The sequence below is a fragment of the Panthera uncia genome, assembly GCF_023721935.1.
Source record: "Panthera uncia isolate 11264 chromosome A1 unlocalized genomic scaffold, Puncia_PCG_1.0 HiC_scaffold_16, whole genome shotgun sequence".
Lineage (NCBI taxonomy): Eukaryota > Metazoa > Chordata > Mammalia > Carnivora > Felidae > Panthera > Panthera uncia.
In genome coordinates, this window is record NW_026057576.1 from 51,355,679 (window position 1) to 51,370,578 (window position 14,900).

General features: G+C 35.0%; 1 protein-coding gene across 2 annotated transcripts in view; it reads left to right on the plus strand.

The window, feature by feature from the left end:
• NDFIP2 (Nedd4 family interacting protein 2) overlaps positions 1 to 14,900 on the plus strand; it is a 66,093-nt gene that overhangs the window by 25,668 nt on the left and 25,525 nt on the right. For both annotated transcript variants that reach the window (XM_049647129.1, XM_049647130.1), the window contains exon 5: positions 8,876 to 9,032. In XM_049647129.1, coding sequence (XP_049503086.1) covers positions 8,876 to 9,032 — 157 coding nt within the window. The remainder of the gene's footprint in view (positions 1 to 8,875; positions 9,033 to 14,900) is intronic.

Genomic DNA, 14,900 nt, shown 5'->3' on the forward strand with positions numbered 1-14,900 from the left:
TTTTTTTAATTTGGTAATGGAGAAATTTTATAGTGTCTGTTTTCTAGCTTACAGAAACTTCTTTCTTTAAGCATAGATGGAAATGTCTTTAATATATCACTTTGTGTCTTAAGAATAAAAACGAATGTTTCTTACTTTCTTCTCAGTTCTAGAGAACTTGGAGAAGATAGAAAAGTAAAAAACAAAGAAACATAAAGTACAACTTGCAAGCGCTCATGCTGCCCATTTTGTCACCTGTCAGTTTGAAACATTTTTTCTTATTTAAACATAGAATAATATATAATTTATCCACACAATTTTGTCAGCTTTTTAATACTATATCATGATCATTTCCTTATGTCATTAAGTATCCTGTTAGAAACACCATCTTAAATGGCTCCATTCTTTTGATACTCCTATATTATTTTGGATGAATAGATTGTTTCCAGTTTTCCATTACTGTAAAACTGTGATGAACAGCTTTATAAAGAAGTCTTGTTTTAAGTTTCTGATTAGTTTGTTTGGGTGTAGTCTTAAAGTAAGAATTACTAGACTAAAGTGTGTTTTTGTAATGACCTTTTTAATTTTTCTAAAAAGTTATGTATACTTATTTTTAAAAATGTAGGCAGTAAGAGTACAAAGAAAGAAGCAATATAGGCATCCATACCTTAGCAACCAGAAATAACTTATGTTAGCATTTGGTGCGCATAATTTCATTTGTGCTTATAGAAAGGAATAATGTTATAAAAATAGGATAATGCCATTTATGCTATTTTAAAAAACGAAAACATGAAATATGATTTTGTTTGAATTCAACACCAGGGGAACAAAATCTAAATGAACAGCTGAATTCTAGATAAAGGTTTAACACAGAGCTGTTCGGTTATGTAAGATTTCACCAAAATTAAGAAAAAATACAAAAACCAGTAGGGAATTAGGATAATTTAAAAAAACTGCATGTTTTAATTTTAGGTATTAGAGATTAAATCCCAGCTGTGATAGATGAGATAAATGATACTTTCTCTCATCTCTTTTTTTCCTCAGTCCCTCATTTCTATGTTACGTATATTTTTACTTTTTCAGGTTATGTAATGTTTGCTTTTTGGGTTTTTTTGTTAAAGTTTTTTTTTTTTTAATGTTTATTGATTTATTTTAAGAATGAGAGAGGGGTGGGGAGCATGTGCAAGCAGGGGAGGGGCAGAGAGAGAGAGGGAGAGGGAATCCCAAGCAGGCTGTCAGTGCAGAGCCCAAGTATTCACAAACCATGAGATCATGTGAGCTGAAATCAAGAGTTGGATACGTAACTATTAACTAACTGAGCCACCTAGGCGCTCCAGGTTTTTGTTTTTGTTTTGTTTTTTTTTAAGTTTATTTGTTTATCTTAAGAATGAGAGAGAAAGAGCGTGAGCAGGGGAGGAGCAGAGAGAGAGGAGAGAGAGAATCCCAAGCAGGCTTAGCACTGTCAGTGCAGAGCCCAGTGTGGGACTCCATCCCACGAACTGGGCAGTCATAACCTGAGCCAAGGTCAAGAGTTGGACACTTAACTGACTGAGCCACCCAGGCGCCCCACCCAGGCGCCCCTGATTTCTGCCAGCAGCTTAGACTTTAGCTCTATGTTTAGCATTAGTTCTGTATTTAAGAGGATTCAGTGCTAACCACCATATCTTTTCCTAATACTTTTCTCTTTGCTTGGTATTTGACTCATTTTCTGATTGCCTGTTTTTCATTGTGGATTAATTTTTTTTAAGGAGTCGTGGGTGCTATAAATATACATGGAAGACAACTTGGCCAGCTCAACTTTTTGTTTTAAATGTAAATATTAAAATTATGAAACATTTCAAACATAAAAGTACAGAAAATAATATACAAGATAGTTTTATATCCACTGTGGAGATAATGGCAAATGGAGATAATAGCATTTTGTCATATTTGTTTCAAGTTTTGAACTTTTTTTTCCTTTTTTTAAGGAAAGGTATGCTTAAAGCCTTGCATTCATGCCTCCCCCTTCTTCCTCGTATGCTGTCTTGAAGTTGATGTATATGATTTCTATGGATGTTTTTACTATATAAAATAGATAGGTTTTAGATTTATGTGAAAATGTACTTATTACAGTTTTTTGCTGTTTTATACTTTTGCAGCTTGCTTTTTCACCTGGAATGTTTTAAAGATTTATCTATGATGATTCATATTGATCGAATTCATCAATTTAAAGTGTTGAATTGTGTTATAAAATCATGAAATAATATTCATTTCCTGCTGGCAGACTGTTGTTTTCAGTATCTTACTATTACAGATAGTACTGCTGAGAGCAATCTTGTACATGTATTTTTATGTCCTAGTGAGTTTTCTAGTGTTGACATCTGGAAGTAGAATGATTGTATCCTACACACCTTCAGCTTTCATAGGAATTGCCAAATTGCTCTTCAAGGTAGTTCAGTGAATTTATACTCTTACTAGTTTGAGTCCCAACACTATCCTTCCTAACAGTTTGTGCTCTTTTAATTATTAGGAATATTTTCTTTTTTTTTCATTAATAATTTATATTCCTTCTATGTGATGCTGTTTTGTTTCTTATGTCCAGTAAAATTTGTTTTCTTAGAGTTTTCATTTCTACTAACTTTTATCAAAAGATCACCCCTTTTATGACCTGTTTTTGGTTTTGTACTTATATTCTTTCATAGTAAACTATTTTTTGATGAGTAAAAATCCTGTGTATGAACTTTCGTTACTTCTCTGTGCTCTGAGTCCCTGATGCTTCTTCTATCTGTACGTACAGTCTCAGGTAGTTTGTCTGTAATCCAGTGACCCTTACCCTTGCCAACTCATTGATTTGCTTATGGGAGAGGATAGCTGCATGTGATTTTTGTGACTTTCTTTGTTGTTGGTTGTCTTGTCTAGCTGTGGTAAGAAAGGCTGACTCTAGTGTAGTTTTTCTGAAGACTTGGGTGATGTGGGGTTGGAATTTATTTTCTTGTTTAATGTAATTCAGAGATTTTTTTCTGAAAATATGGTTTAATTTTAGTAAGCTTAATAACAAACATTTTCTTATTAACTAATAATAACTGCCCACAAAAGTTGAATGACTAAATATTTCAGGTGTCTGCTATATGTAGAGCACCGAGGAAATCCTAGAAATATATGAAATATGATTCTTGATCTTGAAATGTTAAGTGCATCTATTACTTGACTAAACTCCCTCCCCCATTTTGGTAAAAAAACTCTGGGAGGCTTAGACGACTGTATTTTATGTGAAGCCTACTCAAGCTGTACACTCAGCTACCTGTTTTAGGGTATACCAGGATGGATAAAGTATACTTTATAAATTTCTGAAGGTTATGATCTGATCGGGAAGGTAGAAACATTCCCAAATCTAATTAGAGGTTGTCAGGGTCCCTAAGCCCCCACAGGGCATCATGAAGCACAGTACAGACTTGCAAGTGGTAGTTTGCTGGAAGGAAATGGTTGCAATTAGAATTGACTAGATCTTGTTTTTCATTCTTGTGCCTAAATAGTTTTGATTTTAAAACCTCTTGAATGTTCAAATTCTGATTGCTGAATTAGGGGCTTATTTCATGCGTGGTGACATTTATTTTCATAGTTTCACTCTATTTTAATGTCTGAGATCTCAGTTCTTTTTTTCAGTTGACGTGTTGGAAGCAGACAATAGCAGTTTTGAAATGAAACCAAAACCCTTATTTGTTTAAGAGAAAACTAAGATGTGCCTTGATAAAATATCTGATGACACTTTTTTTTGTTGTTAAGTTTATGTATTTATTTTTCTGTAAGAAAGTGTGAGCAGGGGAGAGTCAGAGAGAGAGAGAGAGAAAATCTTAAGCAGGCTTAGCACTGTCAGTGCAGAGTCCAATGTGGGGCTTGAACTTAAAGTCATGAAGCATGAGATCATGACCTGAGCTGAAATCAAGAGTCAGACACTTACCCAATTTAGCCATCCAGGTGCCCCGACACTTGGTTTTAAATAGTTATTTTGCAGCCTTGTTCAGGTGATGGAGCATCTAGCACTCATGGTACCGTTTGTGGAGCACTATGAAATAATGATACTCTTTCATGCTAAGAAGAAAGGTTTTACTAGCAGAAATATGTTTATATTATGAAATATAAAACAACTAAAATTCTGTACTTTCAAGAGAAGAAGCTGAAAATTAAGCATGATTTGCCAACTGACAGTTTTTTATTAATATTCATTCATTGCTTATACATTCTTTCCTAATTGTTTATATTTTTGCTTTATCATAAGCTAGCTCTCATTAGTGGATAAATGTCCAGAGACAGGAAAGTTTTAGCGAAGAAAAAACACCCTAACATTAAGACAGTTCTGTTACTTTGCTTAACAGTATATTTATATATATAAAGAAGACTGCTATAATTTAGTTTTATTGGTAGAAAATCTAACTTCATATACCAGGCAGCGGTGCTTTGTGGGAACCTGTGTTCCACGCTATTGGTTTAGATCGCTTGTGCTGTCTGCAGGGATTTCGTAGCTCCTGCTATTATCACCTTATCCCTAGAGGCATAGATAAGGTAGCTCATTTTCTTCTTGGGTGATTAAAATGAGTAGCTGGATTCTACCAGTTGATTTTATTGCAACTCTAATCTGTTTTCTCCTCTAATTGAGGTGTTAAGGCAACATAGAATGATAGAGACTACCATAGGTTTTTGCTAGAGTCATGTTATCTTATAGCAGCCTTTGCCATCTATTAATATTATATAAAGGGCAAGAATCCCATTTATATGTAGGTTGACTATTGAATTGACCATTCAGTTTTCTTGAGAATGAAAGGGGTGGAGAAAATGCTAAGTTGAATGGAGCCCTGCAATAGTAGATATAAAAAGTAGGATTCTTCTGGGAAAAACAGCTATATGGTGTGCAGCCTTGCCAGAGAATCATCCAAAATCTGCCTGAAAGTGTTGCCCTTCAGAAAAGCTAGCATTCTAATAATTTAAAAGACCTAATTAAACAATTTTAAAGGTTTTTTATTGAGGTAAAATTTATCTCCTTGCATCTATGAACTCTTCTTCCCAGTTTTGTTTTGTGCTAAAATTAAATGTAAGAATATGGTAGTATACAAAATATACATTAGTTCTTCACGTACTTTTTTCCCCCCAATAACTTACAGTTTTTTTTTTCTCTTTCAAACACTGTTCACTGAACACTTCATAGTACATCCATACGTTCTCATCTTGGTATGTTTAGAAAACATTCATTAGGTTTCTGGCTTCTCAGAAGCAAAGCTCACAGTTATTACGTTAATCTTTTATCACCTTAAGATAGAGTGAAGTGCCATAGCATAGGAGAGCTTAAAGGAAAATAAATAATAGTTTACACATGAGAAGACTGGACAGCAAGGTAGAGTTAATCATAATGGTTAAGGTTGTCTTATCATTAAAAATACTCAGCATACATCAGTAAGGATTAGCTACAGGTATGTTGAAGATAGCCCTCTTGTTATCCTAGTATCCTTCAGGCTAAAAAACTGTGGCTCCCTGTGCAACTTTTCATCACCCTGGTTACTATATAAAAGACATGTTTTAGTTTTCATATGCTATTTTTTAAAAAAATTTATTTATTTTGAGAGAGAGCACATGAGCGAGCCAGGGGCGGGTAGAGAGAGAGGAGATAAAGACTCCTATATGGGGGGCGCCTGGGTGGCTCGGTCGGTTAAGCGGCCGACTTCGGCTCAGGTCATGATCTCGCAGTCCTTGAGTTCGAGCCCTGCGTCGGGCTCTGTGCTCACAGCTCAGAGCCTGGAGCCTGCTTCTGAGTCTGTGTCTCCCTCTCTCTGACCCTCCCCCGTTCATGCTCTGTCTCTCTCTGTCTCAAAAATAAATAAATGTCAAAAAAAAAAATTAAAAAAAAAAAAAAAAGACTCCTATATGGAAGCTCAGTATCACAACCATATCATGACCTGAGCTGAAATCAAGGATCAGAGGCTTAACTGACTGAGCCACCCAGGTGCCCCTTCCTGTGCCCATGTTTTTTTCAGGAGACTTATAAATAGGATAAGCTAGGAAGATAACTTTGGAGGTGCCTTGTTCATTATTGTATATATGTAGGTCCTACCCTATTTATCCCTGTCTCTTTTTTTGCTGTTTATGGTAATCCTTACAGAATGTAAAATAGAACCATTGCACAGCATGATTAAGGAAAAATTTCCACAAATGACACTGTCTGGTTTGATAAATGTGATTTGGTTTGAGCCCTTGAATGGACTTAGTTAAAAGGCACTCAAAGTAGGTCAATTTACAGAGGCACCAAAGAGATCAAATAAAAAAATTGTATTTTGGAAGTTCTCTGCTACAGTGGATAGACATTATTGACTGAGTTATTGGGTTTTACTATTGATACATGGCAAATGTTCACTGTACGTTATAATTTTTTTAAAAAATAAAACTGGAACTGTAGGGCATTTGAAATAATTTAGGGTATGTTTTACAAGTTCCGAGCTCTACTTCTGAGATCATATATAAAAATATCTGTAGTTAACTCTTTTTATTGCAGTTATTTAAGTACATTTTGATAGGTTTTAAAAATGAGCTGGTCATTCTGGGGAACACATTTATGTATTTGATATGGTAAGGAGTGTTTCTTAGGAACCAGAGGAGAGCTGTTTTGTCATAAGGCGTTTTCTTTAGTATAGTTCACCCACATTTGCATTGTTAATGGTAGCGGTGGAGCAGTGGTTTCATTTTTTGACAGCATCGCTGTTAATTGTTTAGTTGTGAATGTTAGTATATATCCGTACTTCACTTTTATTTGCCTCAATTTGCTCGTCTAACATTTTTGCTTTTCAAAATATGATCAAAGATGACTAAGTTAGGTGTTCCCCTGTGTAACTTGTACTAGGAAACATGGAAGATGCTTTGTGACTCTGAGGCAGTGTTGCTAGTCAGGAGGGTGGTCGTGTAGTGCCTGCTTGGAAAACTGCAGGTAAATACAAAGCTCATGCAAAATTCACTTTATGATTATTTGACCTTACAGTTCAGTTTCTGTGAGTGAATTCTGTCACATAAACCTTGGTGTTATGGAGAAAAAAACTGTCTTAGTAACTTGAGAAGTGATTTTAGGTATGTTTATGGCAGTTCTGTTAAAATTTATGAACTCAACAAAAGTATTGTGTTAGTGAGATCACTTACCAAGACACATGCTAACAGCAGTGAAGTAAATTTTACTTTGCATATATATATTTTTAATTTTTTTACAGGCATATGAATGACTATTGGACTGATAGCACCGAATTATTTCAGGTCACAGAATAAAGTATATTAAAGGGGAAGAAGGAGGAAACTAGTATTTATTAAATGCCTTCTGTGTGTTAGATGTTAATGTTGGGTGCCTTCCAAATATTATTTTACAATCCTATGAGGATTTTGGCTGCATTTAGAACTTAAACTTGGAGACACTGAGGCACAGAGAAGAGGTTTCTCAAAGCTCCTAAAAGGTAGAGAAAGAATTTGCATGCTCTTTTTAAACTCCAAGTGCATGTTCATTTCACCACATCACAACACTCAGATTTGTGTTTATACAGTTTTGCTCTGTGACAAAATTTGGGGGATTTTTAACATTGAATTTCTTTACAAGAATAAATTAAGATGTGAAAATTGAGTAATATTGAAGACCTGTAGTTTCTTTTCAAAACAAGATTCTAATAGATTTAAAAGTATCTTAAAATATTTCATAAGAGAAGGGGAAATAATAGTTACAAATAGAGGGAGGGAGGCAAACCATAAGAGACTCTTAAATACAGAGAACAAACTGAGGGTTGATGGGGGGGCATTGGAGGGAGGGGAAAATGGGTGATGGGCATTGAGGAGGGCACTTGTTGGGATGAGCACTGCGTGTTGTATGTAGGCAAAGAATCTTGGGATTCTACCCCCAAAACCAAGAGCACACTGTATATACTGTAAGCTAACTTGACAATAAATTATATTAAAATTCTTTTAAATAGTTAATAAGAACTCTTTTGCAAATATAAGGATCAATTATAGTACCTTTTTGGTGAGTCACTTTTTAGATACTGATGCTTTTGGTTGACCTCGAATTAGTTTGTATGTCATTACCATCACCTCCTAACAAATTTAAAGTTTTTAAAAGACTTTTTAAAAGGTTACTTGTAAATGAAGTAAGAAGTCTGCAGCCCTGCTGCTCAGGTTTGAGTCCTGGCCTTACCCGTCCTGGCTGTTGTGATGTCTAGCAAGTTACTCTAGCCCTTTCAGTGTTGTTCCCTTCCCCCATTTCAATCTGTCAAATGGGGATAATACTATTTCATAGATATGTGGTGAGGATTAAATGAGTTAAATACAGATCCAACGTATTATTTTGCAATTCTGAGCTTTCAGTACGTTTGTTGTGTTGAAGAGCGTCTTCCAAGATTTTATATACACATTGGTTCATATTGCTTGATAAGTAATTCTTCTGGTACTTGAGAAGACCTCCTTAGAGTATTCTGCATTTTTGAAATGTTTATATATTATTATTTCATTTTATTAATTCAGGTTACATTTCAGTTATCCTAGATGCTAGTGTAATAGAAATGGTATTGTGGTTGTATTAGTTGTTTTCTTTGTAGCGATTAATACATGGTAGATGATATTAACTGTAGGATTGAATGGATTTGAATGTATTTTAGTCATGATTTTTTTTCTTTACAAATGCTTAATTTGAACCTCAATTTTATTGTAAAGAAACTACCAAAAATATAATTTTTTAATGACTGCTTAGATCTCTTACAAATTTTGTTCATCTTTTTAAATGCTATTTTTCTTTGTTTTTAGCTAAAAAGTGATCCTTTGCCTAAAACAGTCTTTGAAAATCAGCTTAAATTTTTTAAAAATAATAATGAGAATTACATTATTGTTTTCTTTTTCCTTGTTCTCTTAGCTTCACAATGAAGAGGATAATTCAGAGTCGTCTGCTGTAGAGCAACCATCGACTTCAAACTCAACACCGCAGACTGTTCCTTCTGCATCAGTACTTGAAACTGACTCTTCTCCTCCACCTTATAGCAGTATTACTGTGGAAGTACCTACAACTTCAGGTATTGTTTCTAGTTTGAAACGACAAGTAATATTTTTAATATCTCTCTCTTTTTTTTTAACCAGTATGGTTTTGTGTAATTATCGAGTCTATTAAGAGGCTTCCTGGTTTTATGATTTTTTAAAAAAAGGTTTTCCCAAGGATAGTTTGTAAAATGTTTACTCATATATTACTTGCCTCATATTCTTGTTGTTTTCAAAAAAATTATAAGTATAAACTTGCTTATGCTTATTACTATTTCCAACAGAGTAGCATATTGCTTTTGGAAGAAATAAATACATTGTATGTACACAACATATTTTTATATATTTGTGTTTGTGTATATCTACTTACATAGTTGTAAAACAAGGTACTATTGATGCTGAGTGTGAGCAGGAATGTGGTATGTGTGAACGGAGGTGAAGGGTGTACATAATGTTATCACATACATATGGTAGTAATTCCTGGGCATACGACAGTGGTTCCTGCTTCTTACTGTTCATCTTATCTTTTCAGGTCATTCTAAAGAAATACCCTCCTCAGTTTCTCCGGCCACAATTTGTATTTTCCCAGTAATGCTAAGCTAATCATTATATAATTTATTTTTTATTCTTTACTTTTATTCCAGTACAGTTAACATACAGTGTTATATTAGTTTCAGGTGTACAATAATTTAGCAGTTCTGTACATTTCAGTGCTCATCATGATAAGTGTACTCTTAATCCCCTTCACCTATTTCACTCATCCCTTTGCTCATGTCCTTCCGATAACCATTTGTTTGTTGTCTCTGGTTAATAGTCTCATTTTTGGTTTGTCTCTGTTTTCTTTCCTTTGCTCATTTGTTTTGTTTCTTAAATTCCACATATGAGTAAAGTCATATGGTATTTGTGTTTCCCTGACTTATTTCACTTAGCATTATACTCTCTAGCTCCATCCATGTTGTTGCAAATGGCAAGATTTCATTCTTTTTTTAAAAAGCTGAATAATACTCCACTATATACATACACACCATATCTTTTGTATCCTTTCATCTACCAGTGGACACTAGGACTTCTTCCATAATTTGGCTATTTGGCTATTGTAAATAGTGCTACAATAAATACAGGGGTGCATATATCCTTTCAGATTAATGTTTTCATGTTCTTTGGGTAAATACCCAGTAATGTGCGATTACTTGATCATAGGGTAGTTCTATTTTTGACTTAAAAAAATGTTTTTTTAATGTTTATTTAGTTTTTAGAGAGAAAGTGAGAGAGCACGCATGAGAGTTGGGAAGGGACAGAGAGAGACCGGAGACACAGAATCGGAAGCAGGCTCCAGGCTCTGAGCTGTCAGCACAGAGGCCGATGCAGGGCTCCAACCCACAAGCCATGAGATCATGACCTGAGCCAAAGTCAGACACTTAACCGACTGAGCCACCCGGGCACCCCCTATTTTTGACTTTTTAAACTTCCATACTGTTTTTCACAATGGCTGCACCAGTTTGCATTCCTGTAGCAGTGCATGAGAGTTTATTTTTCTGCACATCCTTGCAAACATTTGTTGTTTCTTGGAGTTAATCATTATATAATTGAAAAAATTTTAGGGGCGTCTGGGTAGCTCAGTTGGTTGAGCGTCCAACTTTGGCTCAGGTCATGATCTCACAGTTTGTGAGTTCGAGCCCTGCATGGAGCTCCCTGCTGTCAGTGCAGAGCTTGTTTGGATCCTTTATCCTCTTCTTTCTCTGCCCCTCCCCTGCTTGCACTCTCTCAAAAATAAATATTTAAATTTTTAAATATGCTTTCGTATACGATTGTAAATAACCTCTACGTATTTTATGTATTCTTTAGGAAACACTTTTTAAATCTATTATAAGAAACATTTTAATATTAGAAGACCCTTCACTAGAGTATTTCATCTTTCTTGTCTCTTATTCTGTAATCAATATCAATACTTCTCAAACTTCTGCCAACTTTATCTTGTTACCATTTCTGCTTCTACAAATTTTATCTAGACCATATGGGTGTGTAAAAAGATCATACCATTTACTTTTTCCATTTACAATTTTATGCAATTGCTGAAAATGATTTTCTTATGAAGGTATTCTCACTAATTTACTAAAGAAGTAAATGCTTACTCCTTTTATTTGTATATAATGTTTATTTGATCAGTGTGCTTGTTTAGTGCCCAGTTTGATGGACAGTTTTTATATTGATTTATGTCAGTTTTATGTGTCTTTGGCCATAGGATTTAACAGCTGGATTGGTGCTAGCTAAAATTTATTTTGGGCTAATTTTTTTTTGATTATTCTACGAGTTTCCAGAATATAGTGCAGTGAATTTGCTATTCTAGTCTAGGTAAAAGAAAAACAAATCTATTTAATGGTAGTCTTGAAGAAAGAAAAGGAGTTATTTTCCTGATGCTTTGCCTGTGTTTGAATGATGGACAATGCTAAGATTGAAATTATAGGTTTTTTTCTTGTGGCCACCATTGCCTGGCTGTATAACAAGCTACCACAAACCAAACAGAGTAAAGTAGCAGTCATTTAGTGTTATCAGTTCTCATGGTTTTTGGGGTGGGCTAGACTCAGTTATGCGATTGTCTCCCAGGATCTCATGTGATTATTATCTTTTGGTGACCTGGAGCTGGAGTCATCTTGAGGCTTCCTTATTTACATATTTGGCAGCTGATGCAAGCTTCCGCTGGGGCCTCCGCTGAGACTGTTGGCTAGAACACCTGTACGTGACCTCTTGTGGCCTGGGCTTCCTCACTGAATGGAGGCTGAGTTCCAAGAACAAGCCAAATAGAATCTGTGTCACCTGTTGTGGCATTACCACTCAAGTCACACAGTGTCACGTCTGCCACATTTGATTTGTTAGAAGTGAGTATCTGGGGTTAGTCTTTATTCAAGACAATTAGTCTCCACCTCTTGATGGGAAGAGTTTGAAAGGATAAAGGAGGTTTCAGTACCTTTAAAACTGTCAATGGCTTCTTCCTCCATCACTGAACCTTTTCCTTGTCAGTCGTCTTCACTTTGGTAAATGGCTCCACTAGGCCAGAAACCTTGAAGTCATCTTTTTGGGTCTTTATCACAGAATTATGTTTTTTTCTCCTTTAATTTTTGACATAATGAAATATGTTATTACTAGATTTCTTTTTAAGCCAATTCATTTCTGCATTCATAGACTAAATTGTTACCATATTCTAATCCATTCTGGATTTATATTTGTTAATGTTTTTTTTCCCAAAAGTTTTGCAATTTTATTAGTGGGATCTTTAACCCTTGTACTGTCTTTGTGGTTTTAGTATTAATATTATGTATGGAAGCAACATAGCATGAATTGAGAAGTTTCTCATTCTTCTATGCTCTAGAATAGTTTTGATAATGGAGCATGTCATTTTTTTTTTTTTAATTTTTATGTATTTTGAGAGAGAGACAGTGTTAGTGGGGAAGAGGCAGAGAGAGAGAGAGAGAGAGAGAGGGAGAAAGAATCCCAAGCAGGTTTCACACTTAGTGTGGAGCCTGACATGGGGCTTGATCTCACAGCCATGAGATCATGACCTGAGCCAAAAATTAAGAGTCAGATGCTTAACCAGCTAAGCCACCCAGGTGCCACACAGATCATGTCATTTTTAGAGATTGGATAAATTTCCATTGTAAGACAGGTTGTCCTTGCTACCTAGGTATTCAGTTATTCTTATAATCTGTATGACTACTGGTCTCTTATTTTTACACTTGTACTAAAAGGCCATTCATGACTGTAATTGAGCACAAGAACTGAGTAATTCTAGAAGTTTGCTTCTCTTTAATGAAAAACATCTAGTGTTTTTCTTCAGCCTTTTACTGTTAAATTTTAAGCATGGACAGTACGAGTTTTCTGTGGAGATTATGTTCTTCAGTAGGTCACTTTATGACTGGTTTTATAGATCTGAGCACCATCAATAATAATAGTTGACATTTGTATAATGCTTTACAGTTTACAGAGTCCTCTTGACTACTCTTAAATCCTGTCATATAACAGCAAGTAACAGCCTTGCTGAGTCAGTTTTATGGATGAGAAAGTAGAGCTTCATAAAGTGCTTAAGTGATTTGCTTGAGGTCACACAACTTAAGACGAGCAGCTAGGATTGGAGCTCTCCAGACTTTAAATTTTCTGGTTGAGAACTGCCGCCTTAAAGGGCAGATAAAAAATAAGTAAAATTAACCAGTGAAAGTTAAAACTATAGCAGTGCTTTTTCCCAGTTTGCATTGCATTTGTTAGTTTCATTTTGCCTTTCACGGGAGTTAAAACTTTTCAGAAATTACATATCTGTTGTTAATGTAAAAGATCTCATCCTCTTGGGTAATGTATGTCATTGTTCCAGTTTTTAAATTTATAATTTTAATGTTACTGCCTTAAAATTTATAACATTGCTTTCACTTAAATTTTGCTTCTATTCGAGGCTTCAGAACTAAAGAAATCTATTTTCCTGACTGTGTGTGGTGTTTTTACATCTGAATAAGAAGTCATTTCTAAGGATTTATGACCCTTGTACCATTTTGGTGGTGCTCAGTGTTCTGCTGCTACTAGCATTACCTGTCATTGGATTAAAAATTGCCTAGCTTCATATCCTTAGCTCTTATTGATAGCATTTAAAAAACTTCTTTTAAAACCAGTATACATTAAAATACAAAAGGAAAAGAATTGCTAGAGTGAAATGTGTTTTCATGTGGAAATGCAAGAAATTCTGATAGAGAAAATTATAAACCGATATAGAAAATGTGCAAATACTGTATTTATAATCGAGGAAATCACGAAAGTGATGTCAGACATTGGGGTGTGGACAACCTTGAGAGTCTGATTTTCTTGGCAGTGATGCTAGCATGAGTCTAATCAGTATATCAACCTGTATGTATCGCTTTACCTGTACTGCTGAAGTTGGTGATAAGTGATGCAGGGTTTTTTTTCTAAATTAGCACTCTTTGGGGCTCCTGGGTGGCTCATTTGCTTAAGCGTCCAACTCTTGGTTTCAGCTCAGGTCATGATCTCACAGGTTCGTGAGTTCGAGCCCCGCATCAGGTTCTGTGCTGGCAGTGTGGAGTCTGCTTGGGATGGCAGTGTGGAGTCTGCTTGGGATTCTCCTTCTCTCTCTCTCTGCTCTGTCTCTGTCCCAACTTGCTCTGTCTCTGTCACTCTCCAAATAGATAAATAAACTTAAAAAAAAAAGTAAAATTAGCACCCTCCCCTTGCTATTGTGTTATATTTCTAAAGATCATATTTTAAAAATCATCTAAAAATTGGGGATGGAAAAATTCTTCATAAAAAGAAACTCTGAAAAACTAGGTAGATATGGAAAAAAATGAGAAGAGGGGGAGAGGAGTAAAAAAGAACTAAAAATCACCAGTCTTTTTTAGGAAAGAGAAATGTTGAGTTTGCTGAAGAGATTTGGACAGTTGCTAAAACTGACATGTAAAAAAAAAAATGAACCTCACATGTTATGAGAGCAAATATTGGTAATTAGGAAATCCCTGGACTCTGCCACTTGTTGGTTGTGTAATACTGGGCAAATTCCTTAAGTTTTCTGAACTTGAGAGTTGCTAGGATTAATGTCTTTAGAAGTGGCATATTAAATAATGAGTACTATACAAGTGTTGTTATTCCTGATACTTCTACTTTTAGGCTATGAGATTATGAGCAAGTAAATTAAATTCTTTGAGCATAGCAGTAGGTAGAATGGATGCTCATATGTGATGACTTTCTCACCTCCCTTGTCTTGTACAGATTTTCAGATTTCATTCTTGATATTTTTGTTTTTTGTAATAGCCTTTAGATGATATTTATGAGTCTTTTCCCTTTATAATAGATATGGGACTAAACTAACACATAGGATTGAATTAGTAACTTACATACTACCTAGCTTTATAAAATAA